This window comes from Xiphophorus hellerii, chromosome 17 (genome assembly GCF_003331165.1).
Source record: "Xiphophorus hellerii strain 12219 chromosome 17, Xiphophorus_hellerii-4.1, whole genome shotgun sequence".
In the NCBI taxonomy this organism is placed as follows: Eukaryota; Metazoa; Chordata; class Actinopteri; order Cyprinodontiformes; family Poeciliidae; genus Xiphophorus; species Xiphophorus hellerii.
Window position 1 is genome coordinate 16,423,936 of NC_045688.1, and position 17,765 is coordinate 16,441,700.

The 17,765-nt window shown below is 39.4% G+C and overlaps 1 protein-coding gene across 12 annotated transcripts in view; it reads left to right on the forward strand.

Annotated features, from left to right (window-relative positions):
* nav3 (neuron navigator 3) overlaps positions 1 to 17,765 on the forward strand; it is a 313,027-nt gene that overhangs the window by 196,979 nt on the left and 98,283 nt on the right. For all 12 annotated transcript variants that reach the window (XM_032589235.1, XM_032589225.1, XM_032589228.1 and 9 more), the window contains 3 exons: positions 3,893 to 3,965; positions 9,316 to 9,490; positions 14,902 to 14,970. In XM_032589235.1, the coding sequence (XP_032445126.1) occupies positions 3,893 to 3,965; positions 9,316 to 9,490; positions 14,902 to 14,970 (317 nt within the window). The remainder of the gene's footprint in view (positions 1 to 3,892; positions 3,966 to 9,315; positions 9,491 to 14,901; positions 14,971 to 17,765) is intronic.

The following is a 17,765-nucleotide window of genomic DNA, read 5'->3' on the forward strand; positions in this document are numbered from 1 at the left end:
GGAAACATGCCTCCTAGCATAATATTACCTTGCCTGGATTAGATTCTCTAATTATTAGACATGCAGTACAGGGTTAAGTGGAAGAGTCACTGTTAAATTTGTCTCTCCAAATTTTAGCTACGATTCAAACATATTTACTGTACATCCAATCAATTAACCAACCGGGTTTATTTGAATGGAACATTTCAGCAACAAGGCAGTTCAAAGTGACTTGCATCATAAAAATACACAGTCATAAGAGACAGCGACAGAATGAATGATTGGCATTAAACCAATTGTCTCAATATTTTCATCTCTAGACTGTTTTATTCCTTTTACTAGTCTGAGTATTTATTTTGTCCTTACTTGGATGTCTTTGGGTTCACAAAAATGAGAGGAGGCAACACTTTACTAGTATTTTGGTTAAACATAACATTTCAGTTCTAACAAAAAACTTTAAACTTTTTTTTAGAATTGAAAAAGACCTACCTGAACATTGACATATTTGTAAACAGTTTCTCAAATTTACGCATTTCAAGCTGCCACACAAAGTAACTTTTAGGAAAAAAGGCTGATTTTGGGGGGGGGGGGGATCACTTTTGGCAAAAAATGACGATTATTTTAGGAAGGTAGCGATTTGTGAATTATGTTGTACAATTACAGTTCTTGAACTCTCGTGGATCTTATTGTACATGTACAAATCTTGTATGCTTTGAATATTTTTGAAACTAATTTAGCTTCATACATCAAGCACAAATTCATTAAAGTCTCAAACACATTCAGCTTTCACAATTATGGTTTCTGCTTACAAAACCAAATTCTGACAGGACAAACTACACTTTGAGAAATATTGCAGCGTTTTAATATTGATAGATTTCATCCCACACCAACTCTTACCAATGAAAAATATGTTTTCCTTCTTTATTATTCTACTACCTCTACATTTTATGATGTCACTTTGATAGTTTTAGCAGTTTTTTTTCTCCTTTCTCAAATGAATGTCCCAATTGTATTTCTTCGATAGTTGCTTTATTCATGCATTCTGAAATATGAGGTTTTTGCTTGTTTTTTTGACGCATTTATACAAAGATCCCACACGTCTTTGATGGTTTTTTTCCTCAGCGTTTGACATCTGTCCTTTCTCCAGATTTGCCGTTGATGACATTTGTAGATGCATTTGATGTCGGCCCGCGTTGGAAAACTAAACGACTAAATGGTTTCTGTAAAAGGAGGCCACAAAGCCCTGCCGTTTAAACACCACCCAAATCCTGCAGAACATTAATGACCTAACCATGGTTGACGCCTTCAGACGATATTTCATCATTATAGCATTAATGCTGCTTGAAAACAAACAGTGGTTTTATGTGAAGACCACATTGAAGTGTCTGTAGCGGTGGAAGACGATGCGTGTTTGTTCAGTGATGTAGGTTGTCTTCAAAAGCCTGACAGCTTTGGCTGAAGCGATTTATTGCGTGTTTATGAGTTCAGCCCTTTATGCGTGTCTTAATCAGCAATTAAATCAAGCTTCAAACACACACTGGCTGTGGAGGAGGCGTAAGGTGCTTCTGCTCTTTGTGTGCGCTTCATTAAATTTGCCCTATCGAAGGTGTCTATAATAATGCCTGCTTTGATTGAAGGGTTTTTCATTAAACACCTTTTCCGCCAACTTGTGGCTGTTCGGTTTAGCAAACGCCAGCACCGGACTCGATGTTCTCGTTGAATCTAATTAAACCTGAAGTAACGAAGCGGTCCCAATCGCTGCTCGGCACATGTCTTTCCGCATACAAAACTTCAGAGCGAGTGTGTGGGTTAATCAAACAGGAAGACACCAGGGCACACATGTGTCAGACCGTGTGTGTGGTGTGTGGGCAGAGACTAGGGGAACCCACATATAAGGTTATTTGGTGCCTGACGGTGAGGAAAAAATGTGCGGTGAGGTGGTGATTTTATTCGGCAGATGGAGAAAGTCTGTGTGTGTGGATGCCTGGGTTGTTGTCGGCTCGTCGATGTAGCTGGCTAAGACCAGCATTTAGTGGGAAATGGGGTAATTTCATTGCTATTTCATAGTTTTGTTGTTTCGGTTAGCCTAACAACAGTTAGGTTAACCTTAGCCTTAACCCTAACCAAATTTGTTTTGTACCCACGTTAGCAAGCAATCATTTAAAGTAATGTTCTTTATCTACTGGAGGTCACCCAGAGGTTTATTATTATAATTTCTCAAGTTACCCATAGTGGAATTTCAGGGATTTTAAGTCCTGTCATGTATTTAAAATGCGTGTCGACGAAAGAAAAAAGAAGTATGTGTGTCACTTGTAATGTGCTCCTGATTTAAATAGGGTGTGATATTTTGATCACGAGTGTAGAATTTAAAGTGTTCAACTGTAACACTTTAAATTCAGGATGGTCACTTCTGCTCTGATGTCACCGTCTTTTTATACTCACACATAGAAATATATATTCTGTATTCCTAACTGGGAATCAAATCCTTCTTCATGTTGTCAGAAAAGTTCTATTAAAGTAGTCTCTCAGTTCAACAACCCAGGCAGTAATCAGGTTTTTGTGTATCTTGTAAAATTGAACCAGAAAAAATATTTTGGAATTTATTTGAAGTACAGTGTACATCAAAACATAGTCTAATCTGTTTGCTCTTGGTAATTAAACTAGCATAAATCCATAGTGGAAGTTTGTGTAAAAAAAAAAAAAAAAGAAGCCCCAATGGAATAAAATTTTAAATTGCTCTCAGTTGTCCTGAACTGTCTTTTTTCTAGGTCATCATAATTAGGTTAATTTCAGAATAATTGTACTATACCTAACATCAGTATCAACTGATATTTAGTACTTTTTTTTAAACTGTCTAATAAGTACTGCAGTAAGCACTATCCAGACCATGTGGTATGTTTTTGATATATACTGTTTGTATCGGTAAATATCTGTTATAGGCCATAACAGCAGAGTTAGTATCTGATATCAATATCATCCCAAATTGTTATATTGGTGCATCCCTAAAAATTATTTTCAATTATTATGTTTAAAAGGTTGATGACCATACCAAACTGAAGTGAATCTCCAGATCTACTCCAGTTTGTCGCTCTTTTATAGAACGGTCTGTTTATAGCAGAAAAATATATCATTAGGTCACAAAAGAGGATGAAATTGAACCTTCAGTAAGAGACAAGTGGTTTGCAGTCAGATAAAACTCATTGTCTCAGTTCTACTGAGACTCAATTTGATTATTAAAGATAGATTTGGGCGCTGAGCGAGCAACACAAAGCAGAGAGGCAGTGAGTGGGGGAGTTGAGTCTCATGAATCATCATTGCCTTCTGGACGTCTCGCTGAGTCGCCCAGCCTGGTCTGTGTTGTGTCCCTGACACGCTGCGCTGAAACAGAGCGCCGTGACCTTCAACCTCGTCATAAAAGACCTCCTGTGGGTCGGCGCTGGCTGTCGGTTGCAATGCTAATGAAGCCGCCTGCTAGTCGCTGTCAGCCGAGGCAAAAATCCCCCCTAATATTTGTAACCGCAGGGCGCCTATACTGAGCCTTCAGAAAGCAGAGGCTGAATGTTTTGCGTAAGGTTGTGCACAGTCTCGGATAGGCCACAGGCTCTTACCTCTTTTTAAATTGTATAGATTTTTGCCTGGATATCTGCGTGCATTTAGCTCAGTGCGTACACGGGCAGCATGTGGTTGTGTAGGTGGTAGCACACTGCGGTCAGTATGTCATGCAGCCGGGTCAGTGGGTCGTGCGGGGGTCTGTAGGAGCCACACAATGATGTTCTTTATGGGTAATATTGCTGATCTACCCCTTCCTCTGAGCCCCGTGCCTCGAGACATTTCGGCTCAATGAATGTTAAGTGTCATCGCATTCTCACTGCGTTCCGTCCCTCATGCTGACTGTCTGCCGTCTTCTCTCTAGATCGAGAATGTGGATGCCTGTCTCAGTTTCTTGGATGCCAGAGGAGTGAATGTCCAAGGGCTCTCAGCAGAAGGTAAGGCGAACGACTCAACATTTAAGGCCTTTCTAATGTTTTTATTGAATGAAGCGCAGAAGAAAGTGTGTAGTGCTGCACTTATGGTTAGGCATTCAAATTTACCAACCCAATTATTTGTGATCCATTGTCTGCACCTTCAAAGTGCCTGCATTTCCAGAAACCTTGTTGCCATCAGTTTCCATACGATACAGAACCTAACAGTAATAGAAAGCTAACTTGCCAATGTAGTTAAGTCCTTTAGGGCTTTGTGTACAATACAAGAAAAAGTCACCAGGCTTTCTGTGTATCGTCTCTTTAGGGTACCAAACATCCCATGATGTAATATGGACCAAGTTACACCTGTTGCGCAAAGTTAATTTAAAGTGATTAGGATATAAAATAAGACTATCACAAGAAAAGCACATATAATGATTCAAGCTGCTCTAAAGTTGGAAAAACAAACACTTTAGAGTTGAAAAACACAAGATTTCACTCAGACGATTTGAAGTCTGGGAATCAAGTGTCAAGAACAAACTTTAGTTTGTGTTATGCTGAAAGGAAGTCTGGATTGTTTAATTAAATTAGTTATAAAAACGACATGCAGGAAGCTCCTAATCAGATATCATTTTAGCTATGCTAACATTTAGCCAGTCGCAAGATTCTCACTGTGTTAGGAGGTTATTGATAACACGTCACTCTTATGCCACCATTACTTTTTTATTTGAATTATTTTAAAGCAGTGAGGATTTTAGAACACCTCTGTAACCACAATTTTGTCTTCCTTCAAAATAAGTCTCAAATATTTTTAAAATAAGTTGTTGAGTTTGTAGCATCTTCCTTCACATTTGGGACTCACAATAATTCCTCACATTTATTAATTATTTACTCATTTTTTTCATTTTAATTCACACAAGTCACATGATCAGCAACCAAAAAAAGGAAGATTATAGGAAGTGGCATGATGATGACGGTTTATTAATGACTTATCTCATGAACAAGCTTACTCACGGGTGATTTTAATAGCGTTTCCTGTGTAACGGAAAAGTTGAAAAAATGTTCAACTTTGGCGGAATATTAACAAAGTTTTGTAATTGAAACTCAGTGAGGCCTGTGCATGTGTTAAACCTCTTCATTTGGAGGAATTTTGGGAACGTGTCACTCCGCAGAAGTTAAGTATGATATTTAACACAAACCTAACCACGCTTCCTAATTCTGCTGCTAATTAGTTTTCATAATATTGTTACAACTATGTTAGAAATTATGTATTTCTAACATAATTACATAGCTGGAATTGCTGTGTTACTTTAAGCTGGTCAAAAGGACGTCCATTTGGATTAAATGTCTCTTAATTGTGAAAGAACGGTTCAACTACTCAAGCAAAATGTCCTCAGCTTTCATTTGTTCAGCGTAGTTTTATCCTATAAACACCAAAGACATGAATGTGGCCTTGACCCCTGGAACAGCAGAAATAGTCTGACTGACACACTGACCAGCAGCTCTAAATTCTGTAACCTCCCTCCAACTCCAGCTCTAAAAACAGCAAGGTGACTCGTTAAGCCTGGAATTCCAAAGTGGGTCTGTAGATATATGGGCTATTGGGTTACGGCGCTCATTGCCGCTGCTGATGCATTTCACGAGTGACTCCACTCTCACGGTACGCGCTCCGCTCCGTTTGCGGGCGCGGCCGTGCCCGTCCTCTCGCCTCTTAATTGAATCCGCCGGGGCTTTCCTGGCATATGCGTTCTTTGTGTTTTTACAAGGCTCGGGAATTAAATAGAACGGAGCGTTTGATGTGCACACAGGAATCCAGAACTCTGAAGACATTATTGCAATAATGTCTTCAGAAAGCCTGGCTGCGTTTTTCACTCGTGGGAGGCTGTAAACCAAAGTTCCTGCAAAAAAAAAAAAAAGTCATCTCGCCAGACCGTGTTTAGGTTCCCTAACAGACGTTGCCACTCAGGGAGCTTATAGTCTATAATAAAAATCAAATCAAAGCCTTTTTGTCATGCAAGGGCAGAGTTTATTTGGTCTGCTGAGCTTGGGACTATTTGAGGCTGCTATAAAAAAAAAGTACCTCAAATTAATATTTCTTGCTTTCAGTGACATGAATAGGTTTGACATTTTGACTGTTTCTGTTTTTCTCCTTTTATTATTCTGCACTTTCATCATATATCGAATGACTAGCCATGAAATGTTCCGCGTTTACAGCCTGTCCTGCGCACGAAACGACTATCCTTAAAACTAACTTTGACACTTTGCACACCAAAAATATCAAAGTGAGTTAATAAAACGTTTTACTACCTGAAATATGATAATTATGTGCAGGAAGTTCAGTCATCCATTTCTGGCCTTATACACAGGTGTAAAGTCCCCGCTCAAACTTTACAGCTAGGTGTTCATAATAAGGAAACTCAGGGATGTTAACTGTAGATCTTTAATCTTTTTTTTTTTTTATTAAGTGCACGGTCTCAGCAGCTGTGATGTTAGCAGAACAGGCTCCTAATAGTTTAAGTTGTGAACAAGCTCGCCACTGTAAGGTCCCTCCTGCTGGATCTCTGCAGGCCAGTTTGCATTTCATTTGCAGCCTTAAGCACTCCTCTGTGTAGGATCGCCAAGTTACAAAGATGTAGAGGTAAGAGGAAGAATGAAGGGTCAACTGGAACTCACCGGCCACTTTATTAGGTACACCTAGTCCTGGATAGGACATCCTTTTGCCCACAGAATGTCTTTAATTAATTTTTTTAAAGTTGTACCGTATGGAACAAGACTTTAAAGATAGAGTTAAGACTAACTTAAAAGCAAGATGGAACCAGGTAGGAGAAGTTAGGTGTTAGATCAAGCATCTTAGCTTTTTTATTTGTGAGGATATAGATTAAGTCTGCAACTGATTGTTTTAGTAATCGATTATTCTGACGATTAATTCAATGAGATTACAAAAATTGCCACATTCTGCAACTTTTTCTTTTAACTTCTTAGGCCTTTAAGAGGTTAAAAGAAAATTGCATAAAAATATTGCATATTGTTATGCATTATTAGAAATACATTAAAAAATGCAAATAATTCTGTAAACAGTTTCTTATTTAAAAGTAATAAAATAAATACACATAATTTATTCACAAGTGTCTGTAAAAAGCCCCCCCGAAAAAACAACCAGACCTTTCTATTGAAATAGCAATACAAAATCCAGAATACAAAATCCAGGTTTTATTACAGCTGTATATCCAGTATTTGCTCTTGTTTATTATTCCTAATATAAAAGTAGGAATAAAGGAAAGAATGTGCAATAAAGCCTTATTCCAGCCACACTGTGTTGCACATTGGGGCTGATGCTGCACTTTGGTCAAATTAAGAAATCCCCTCTTGCTAACTTCCACTGAGTACAACTATCACATGAGCTCATGAGCTGCTTCTCTTAGCTTGGTGATTTTTTTCCTTCTCTCTCACTTATCAAAGAGAGTTATTTATCAGTTTCCAAAAGTTTCTATTACCAGCAGCTCAAATCTGTAACACTGGCTTTCTCTAAAGCTCAGGGAGAAAAAAGCCCTCTGTTGAGATTCTCTCAAAGGCCCAGTATGAATTATTGCCTCTGGCTGTTATAAAATGAAAAACAATCCCCGAGAGATTAATCTTCTCTTACTTTCACGGTCTCAACAGTCCAAGCCGTACATGGCTGAGTACTGTGTGTGTGCCTCGGCAGATTAAACAAGAGAATAAAGGCCCCTGCGCCAGTCGGTGCCATTTACGCCCCGCCTCAATGCGCCATGTCTCACTGTGGACCGCATTTAAGAATCAGTGCCTGATTCTTAAATGCCAGTTGTTGTTTTTCTAAGGAGAGAAATGCATAATTCTGAATCAGAATCAGGATTTCTTTTCTTGTCATTGTGCATGAAGAAAGCACATTATCAAGAGGGGATTTCTTAATTTAACAGCATCAACCCCGATGCGGCTGAAAAATATACCTGAACTTGTTTCTCACAAGAGTAACACGACTAAAACAAGATAGTGTGAAATAATCCATAATCCATGAATTTTTCCAGATTTTGTAACATTATAACTTCAACATTCAGTGGATGGTTTGGGATCACAATCGCCCAAGAATGGCTAAAATCAGAATATTGAAGAGCCCCTCTAAAAATACTGATATTAATAGTTCAAAGACCAAATATACCTTAATAAACATTAATACACACAGTGGAAATGTTCATAGCACTACAGCAGAAGCTAATATCTACAGTATTCCTTATTTCTGCTCTTCTTAAACAGCCTTAGTTTTAAGCGAAACATAGATTCTTTCATCACAATGCAATCTACATCCACCTTTGCTGTCACAGCTACTTGGCTTATTGCATATCATTGGAGTTCACTTTTCCAAAAAACAACCAGACCATATTTGTGGGAAGTACCGTAGTGCCAAACAGTTCTTACTGCAACCAGGAAGTTAGTTCTAAACTAATTCTACTGGCTTCCTGGAGCTCAGAGAAAAGACTCTAAGCACCACAACACATTAAAGACTTGTCGTTGCCTCAACCTTCCAGACCTCTCAGGTCTTCTGGTTCTGGTCCGAACATACCCCAGAACCAAACAAACAGAAGCAGCATTCAGCTTCTATGCTCCACAGATCTGGAGCCAACTTCCAGAAAACTGCAAAACTTCAGAAACACTGAGTTCCTTTGATCGACATATTTGACGTGGTTTGATGTTTTTGATGATGGCATTTGACAAAATGTAACATCTATTGCTTGTTTTCACAATAGTATGATGTTTTTATGATTTTAAGCTCTTCGAATCTTAATTTTTTGTCACAAATGAATTGCCTGTAAAGAAAAGAAAAAATTCAAGTTTGTGAATTCAACAAAAAAAATTGGGGGGAAACTTGAATACGTTCACCCAGCATTTAAACTCATTAAAGAGAAGCTTTATCTTTTTATAATTAACCAAATTATGAGCATGATTCTCAGCGTCGCTGTGATCTACAGCAGATAATGCTTGTGGATAATGGTTCTTCTACAGTAGATTCCTACGCTAGCTGCACAACAGCTGCTCTCAAGCTCCGTTCCCAAGAGGGCTTTTTCAAAAGTCACCACATGCTCATTTCATAGTGTTTGAAAGACACAATACAGAGGATGGAAAATATTTATCTTAAGTGTCACAAGACACCACTTCATTCATAGGCGAATAAAAAACAAACGGCCGCAACACTTTCACTTGCAGATTGTGTTTAATTCATTGAACGTGCTCTGACTGTGCTCGGCTGTAAATCGCTTCGCCCCGCAGCAGTGCATGACGTCCAAGACACACTCGTTAGCCAAGGCGTTCGAGAAGTAAAGGTCCCGGCAACTCACGGCCTCCGCCCGCTTTGTTCCTCCAGAGATCAGGAATGGCAACCTGAAGAGCATCCTCGGCCTCTTCTTCATCCTGTCACGCTACAAGCAGCAGCAGCAGCAGCAGCAGCAGTACTACCAGTCCCTGGTGGAGCTCAGCCAGCAGAGCAGCAGCACTGCACCATCCACCAGCAGCCTCAAAACACAAGAGATGCAGTCCAGGTGGGGTTCTCCGCTCTTCATTTACCAATTGTGTCAACGTGGTTTGGGTTAGAAATGCTTGTTGACTTAAAGTGGAGGCTTTACTATAGAGAAAAGTCACCGTTTAGTGACGATGAAAATGAAAAGGAGTTTTTATGCAACCTGTTTCCAATGAACTGGCAGTGTAAGTGTGTGTCTGGCTTACCATATGAAATAATCCTGGATCCACAGGAACAAGATGAGATGAGATTTTAGCAACATTTTTGGAAAAAAGACAAAGTTTAATGATTGGGTTGTTGTAGATGTCAAATCATTTCCATGCCCATTACTGATACAGCAGCAGTGCTTGAGACTTAAATCAGGGATAGTTGGAATCAGAAGTCTTTACTTCTGTTACTTTGTTGGTTCAACTTTACAGCAAATCTTTCATCAGAAAATCACCTCAGCAGTAATAGGAAAGAGGTCCTGGCCTTGTGTGATGTAAATAGACACAACAAGCCTTAGAGGGCGATCTAAAGGAAGGTCTGAGATGTCACACATAAGCAGCATTCCCCTCACCGGATCATGTTCCTCTGGTTGTAATCTGCCCTCCCCTGTGTGTAAAATCCACTCCGTAAGATCAGTTAGTCTCAGCGTTCGAGGAGAAGCTGGTCAGAAAGTTGATCTTGTCAACATCTTTAGCTTTGCTGTGTTTGGTTTGGTAAAAAGGGAGGCAAAGCTAGGGTCAGTGTCATGCATTCGAGTGTCAGAGTTCACTAGGGCCACAGCTGCCTTGTACTACCAGCCCACACCTCATCTCGCCCATAATAGGTGGAAATGGTTTTCACACACATTACTATAGTGTGATATGCACTACTACCACTGTATCAGCTTAGCTGGGTGGAAAAGTTACAGACACTCTGCTGTATGCGGTGTGTCCTAAGGGTTAGGGTTGTGTCATAAATGATGCATTCTGGTCAGATGCCTGTTGAATAAAGTGACATAGATAAATTCAGAGCAAGCCTTTGTGCAGCACCCTACTTCATTTCCACATATGCTCTATACTTTCTTTGTCTCCACCCCTGTACTATTAACCCTGGACGTCATAGCAAAGGTCAGGAGAACAATTATATCTGTCTCCTGTTCACTAAGCTGATAATCTGTGAATTTTTGGGAGCAGAGGGCTCTTTGACCTTTATTCTAAGAGAGTGTGTTAACGAGTAATGTGATCTTTAAAAACCTATGTACACTTGTCTCACATTTTTTAAAAATTGCATAGGGCTAGTGGCTTTCGTGGCCATTAATCAGGCAGGAAATGGGAGAGAGAGAAGGGGGTAGAGCATGCAGCAATAGTCACAAGGGCTACATCAAGAACTGATAGCTGGTGATAATAGGGTACCCACTTTATCACTGCACCATACAATGCCCTGTTGTTTAGCTCCTTCAAGTTGTTGTAACGATTGTGTAAGCATAGAAGACAGATTTACATAGAAAAAAACAATCAAATACATCAATTTATGTATTTATTTGCTAGATACATGCAACATATATATGCAAATTTGCCTGGCATCATCCCACTTGATATGGTTTCAATAATATTGTGCTCCGTGTTGAATCTGTTCGCAAGGTGATTAGCCACTTTGACAAATTTCCACCAACCAATGTTTCATCGTGCTTCACCTTTATAACGATCGATCTAAAATAATATAAAAAAAATGTAAAATAACATCATTTTTTTTAGGTTCAAAAGTAAAAATCTGGCTCACGCTAAGTTACTTTGCAAAGCTGAAAACAAAGGATTGTTTTAAAGTAGTTACATTCTAAACCAAAATGACTCCCAGGCACAAATGTCCATAGAAAGGTGATACATTATCCTGTTACATATATGTAACACCTTTCTGTACTAGACGAGTCTGAATATGGAGATTGAACCCAAACAGAGAACTGACAGAATGAATTTCAAATGATTGAATTGTTTTTGGTCCTTTCACAGGTGCTATTCAAATGAAAATCTCCACCATAGTTTTGCTGCTCAAAAACAGAGAAAGGACAGAAAAAACAAAAACACAGAGTTGCACTTTGGCTATATATATCTTTTTTTTTACTTATGTGAAAAACTGTAAAAAAGGCATTGGTGAGTATCAGATCCTTGTGGCATCATAACTTTAGGTTAACATTATAGGGCATCATATTATTTACACATGATATAATCTCTGTAATGGCTTCTATCTGAGGCTGAAAATAAACATCAATTAAAACCAATAACATGAGAACAATAGCCTTCTTTTGTTCAGTTGACCAGGAATGTGTAGCTACATTCACAGACTTGTTCTATACTTCAAACAACCATAAAATAACTCTTTGTATTTTCTCTTTCATCTCATATAAAATATTGGAGGTTTTGAGCAAAAAGTGTTTAGAACCTACTTACACATTTATACCAGTAACCAAACTAGACCTATTTTGCTATAATCTGTGCAAAAAGTTCCTGGGCCAGGAACTTTGATTAAAGGTTCTATAGACTATAACCAACTTTTCAAATTACTTCTTTGTAGCTGCGTTAAGTCATGATTGAGCAGATAAATTCTTGTTTGAGATAAAAACTTGTTTGAAGACTTTCATCAGCAGATTCACAGAGTCATAGTTGGCATACTTCTCATTGACAGTTGCAGTATGGCAAGCTTTCTATAGACAGCACCTGCTGGCTCTACTGGTGTCTCCGGGGAAGAGGATGAGATATGTGTGTGTGTGTATGTATGTATGTGTCAAAGGGGAACTCCCCATTGGACAGCCCTGAGCCACAGAAGGCTTTCGGAGCTCTAGAAGTCACGGGGGACCAGGCCTGAAAGGGCACAGCACACCCACCCTTGTTATTTCATTATGTCGTGGGGTGAACAAGTTGACTCCCGGGTACGCCGCTCCTCACGCCTGCCCACCGCTGTTTCTCGCGACAGCAAGAGCAGTTTGCCCTATGGGAGGGTGAATAGCCTGGTCCAGACTGAGCCTTCTCATAGGTAGTTACAGCTGGAGCTGCTTGCATGTGTGTCAGGAGCATCCAGAGTGTGGCTTTTTGGAAATCACAGGGTAAACTCAGGAGACTGGATTAGTCATTGACATCATGAACTGGTAAATAGTCTTTTTTTAATTACATTTTTACCTGTTGTCCTATAATGTAGGTGTGCAATAAGCTATTATAAGCACTTAAATTTGAGCAACTTAGTGAAATTTATAAGATATTGTCCAAAACACATTTGATGAAGTTGCTTTTTTGCAGTAAAGTCCTAGTTTTCTTTGAATGCATGGAAAACTTGTATTGTAACTCACCCTTTTTCTGCTTACATTTTAACTGTGTTTTCTGAAACATTTCAAGTCCAATATGAAAAACAAAACAAAAAATCTTTCATCTCTTCAACTCTCATGTGAAAGTTAAATTAGGATTTCAGTGTAAAAGTAATTCTTGGGACTGAAGGTTATATCATTTAAATGTTGCTACCCTTTCCAACCAGAAACAATGTCTCTCCTCTATGGACTTTTGCAATATGTGTCCCGGACAAGCCCCCATTCTAATGTTCTCTACTCAGAACTGGATGCTCCTGATCTAGAAGATATTATTTGGTGAATTAAACACATTGTGGACAACCTGTTTGTTACTTTTACCTCAACTAATGTAGCAATGTAATGGGGTCTGTTGTTGGGAGAAATGTGGTCACCAACCTTCACTCACTTACCAACACAGATAACAGCATTGTCATCGTCTTTCATACATTCTAGTATTGCATTCTACCTCCTGCTGTCCTACATTGGGGATAGACTGGACTAATAATTAGGCGAAAATCAATGCACACTGTATAACCTGCATGTGTGAGTGCTAGACCATGAGAATGAGTTCATGGTGTGTTCAAGCTGAAGCTTTGATTGGATAGTAATAGTATCGAATATAGCGTGTGTGTGTGGGCGTGTGTACTGCAGTGTTTGGCGCATTACACAGACAAATGTTGATAGATGTTTTATTTGATCTGTGGAGACATGAGTTTTCTGCTGTCAACACTCTCATGTCAACTCTTTAAATATGTGCTTACGTGGTTTCTACTTCCACGGTAAAAAGAGCCTGCTGATGGAGTTAAACTTCAGGTTAAAAGTAGAAAGAGAGACTAACCTTGGGTCTTCTGGCAGACTAATATAACCAACATTTTACAATTTTTAACTCTCCTGTTCTAACATCGTGTGATCTATAGTTTGTGTTTTTTTCCCTCTTAAAAACCAGCCTCCCCCTGAAATTTAGGCAAAAACTGTTTCAGTCTGAAGGAGTTGTACAAGCTTGAGCCTACTTCACACAGAGATTTTTATGCCATTTTTTGTCCCAATTTCCCTGTTCTGACAATCTTAAGGATACTGCAATTATCGAGTAGTTTAGTTACAACCATACCTGTCGTAGCTAAAATTCAGTAATCCTAAGTAGCGAGACATTCCGTTGACCTCAAAGCAGTTCTGACAAAATGTTAGGTGTCTCAATCAAAGGGAAGTGGAGCTTAACCAATACTGTTTATAGAAAGGACAGGGTTCTGTTGACCTCACATAGGCAGGTGGTGGAAGGTGTACTTTTAGGTTCTCCTCATCATAACAAACACACAAACAGAGGTAAAGGAGCTATCAGACATTTAAACCTTGGGAAGACTCTGACACAGTTCTTACAAAGCATCCAATGGCTTCATCTTGAATTCAGTAGATAAAAAATACAAGGGATCAGTTCTGGCCTTAGCAGGTTTTCTATTGCTTTTGTGCGTGTGCTGTCAATGAGTTAGTCTACATCTTGCTGATGAGAACAGGGAAATGTGTCAAGGAACGCCAATGTGAAGCTAATTTTCAAAAAAAATTTAGTTCAGCTTGCCGTTTTCCACCCGCTTTAATGTTTACAGGATGTCATTAGTTTAACTGAAAAACAACTCTGCATGTAGCCAAGCCAATTCCTGTCAAACACGAACAAGGCGGCACGCCTGAAACATGCATAATTGCAGTAACTCCCATCTCTCCAAGTGACTAACTGTGACTGGTGCTGTGGGCATTTCCTTCACCCCTGCCTTCTGTGCTGTGTGATTTGGGATTTTCTTCAAAGGATGCCACCGCAAACCTGTTTGGGAAAGTTTTCCTGGCCGCTTTATAAATGGACTGAGGGATGTTATTGGCTTAGTCATACGCTTGTGGTTACCAACATGTGTGAGCCATCATGTGAAAAATCAAAGAAATGTTCCCTGGCATGCTAACAGTGTCCACCACGTGCTTCGTGTTTTCCTTCACCTGGCTCCGTCTCTATGACTCCGTCTAAGGATCTGCTCCCTTTCATTTTATTACATTTAGACATGGATTAGGAGAACTTTACCAGGCACTGCTCTCACTCACTCTCCATCTAACTGTGTTTAATGGTATATTTGTCTTTTTCTCTGGTTTGTTTGCAGTCTCACAGCACGATATGCAAGTCCTCCAGGCCACAGTGGAATAGGGTCACCTCAGAAGAAAAACACAAGGTACGTTTCTTCTCTCTTCCATTTCTGGATCAATGTTTCTGAGTGAAATACTGCCACTTACTACACTAAGATCTAGATCTAGACATCTATTACAAAGTCTAGGTGGACTTTCTAATTGCCACAGTAAACTTTATTTCAGTGTATCGGAGTAAACAAGGGCTAAATACAAAAACTCGTCACATGTTTTAGATTTTTCTTTATAAAGCATTTTGAAAATCATCTAACTCCACTTCACCTTGGGCTATCGCAAGATGTTCAATTAAAATACATTGAAGATGTTGTTGAAAATGCTGATGTGTAAAGTGTCAGTTCTATGTAAAATTGACTTTTTTGAGCTTTACATCATGTTTTAACGTTATTCCCTCTTCAAAAACGTACCTGGAATGTTGCCTTAATTCTTTCATACATGTTTGAGAAATCCTTGTTTCTCCGGTGGCAACCCTCCGGGGGTGCCTAAACGCTTGCTCTCACCAAGCGCCCCTACCCTAGCCCACTCAACTCCTCCAGACTAGCGACAGCAGCAATTAGTAAGCAGCTGGTGGAACGGCGGATCTGCTAATCTCATCATATGAAGTCAGTGCAACACTCATAAGAAAGGTACTAAATGGATTCATGGAGGAGCGATGTTTGATAACATGCTCAAGGTGGAGAGTCAAAAAGACCAGGAGCTTCTTAAAGAAACAGTGGCCCAATTTCAAGGTGTCAAATTGCTAAGTGAAGTTTCTTTTAAATCATGTTTGACCACTTAAGGTAACATAGTTACTTGATTGTTCTATAAACTGCCACTATATGGAAAATACATGTTGCCACCCCTTTATTTGCATATTGCATTGCATACATGCAAAAGAACTTGTTAGCAAAATGTCTTGTCACTTTTAAGTCCTTATGTTATTATAGAAAAAGCTGCTCCCACAAAGATCACAATTTCTCATCCATCAAAGAATTTCCACATCACAAACAAACAGAAAGTTTTGTTTCATTGCTGATCACATTTTGTCCCTTGGGAAGTTTTCATCATATGTGCAATGAAGTTAAGATTAAGACGCCAGACACAACAAAGGAAGCTGCAGGCTGTAAGTAGCAGACAGATTTAGTAAAGTTCTGTACCTATTGCTGCTATTGGTAGGCTGTGACAAATAGACTTATAAGTTCACCCTCATGGCATCAACTTAGCAGTTCTTTCACGTTAGCCTTACAGAACTGTGCACAAGCATTTGGACCTTTTATCTGAACTATTCCTTTCTAGCTCTGGTGGTCTACCAGGTTTTCTTGCCCTGTGTTTAGCTCCTTCCATCTTCCCATCAACTCTGATGTGCTTTGACATCATTGTTTTAATCAATAGTCATCAGTTTTCACGCTCAACTTTGGGAGATGTACTCCATCCCAGTCAAATCTGAATCTTCACTTTGATGCAAGTGTTTAGTAGTTTAGCACAGGGCCATAAAGTTTGCCATCCAAGCAGCAAGGGGGGGTGTTTGACAGTTTGTTGGCACTCTGCTGCTCTCACTCTGACAACTACGCTTCTGACTGCCGGTGTAGCCGCCAGATGTTCCAGACCCTCATCAGGGTAGAAAAAGAAGAGAGTTTTGCTTTGGTTTGCGTCCCAGGCTCTCTTATGAAACATCTGCATTTAACTGGTGACTGACAGGCTTCAGTATTTCACCTCACATCTGTCGGCAGAACCCACAGCGCAGAAATTAGATTACCTTCTTCCTTCCAGGTCCCTTTCGCCGAGGCATCATCAACCCCTGTAGTTTGGAAGATGAAAGCGTCTAATGATGAAAGGGATTTCTTTTGATTTCCAGCTGAATTGCTTTGCTTTGTCTCTCCTCTTCCCTCATTCTTATTTTCCCCTGTCTCTGTATGCAGTATTATCCTCCACTGACTCTCCACCATTTGCATTTGTTTCCAGTTTTTTCTTCTTCTGCTCCTCTTTGTGTGTATCCTTTTAATTTTATGAACCATTACCTTTTGTTCTTTTTCATGTAGATTGATAATTATCCAAACGTAGACAGACTAGATTCATGAATCCCTTTTGTTTTTTTTACTTGAGTATTGCTTCATATGACTCAAACTCTTCTCTCACTGACTGACCTCTTCTTGTGTATTTGCATCCAGGCAAGGTTTAATTTAGCATGTGTGTGCAGGATAAATCTGTGGGGTTGCTCTCACTTCCTTCTGTGCAGGGGTTTGATTCTCACTCTGCTCTTCTGAGGGAGATGTGAAAGTAACTGATAGTTTTGTGATTTTTTTATGATTTTTACTGGACTAAATAAAAAGAATCTCTAGCTGAGGTCTGGATTTCCTTCAGGATTGAAACTGTCAATCTCATCAACTCTGAAAAGAAAAAAAGTCTGATACTACCACTACCAATGTTTAAACATTAGGAGAGTGTGTTCGTATTTTGTCAAAAAGCAGAAATTTTATTCTCGTCTGACTTATTCTCTTAAGTCCACGTTTCCTGTGTCTCCTGCAAGGTTTATGTTGAGCTCCAAATGGGATCACATAATCCTTCCTTCCTGCCACTCTTCCATAGATCACTGCAGCTCCTCCAGAGTCACCATAGCCCTCTTGGGTGCTTCTCTAACTAATGTTTTTCTTGCCAAGCTTGTCAGTGTAGGTGAACTCTGATGTCTTGCTAGGTCAGTTAAGTTTCAGGGCCCTGAATACTTCCAGCCAAATAAGAAATGACACCTCCAAGCTAGCACAGATCAGGACACATTGGCAACAAAAAGGTTGACTTGTTCGTTTTGTCAACATGGATTTGTTTTCAACTTATTTTGGAGTCCAATACA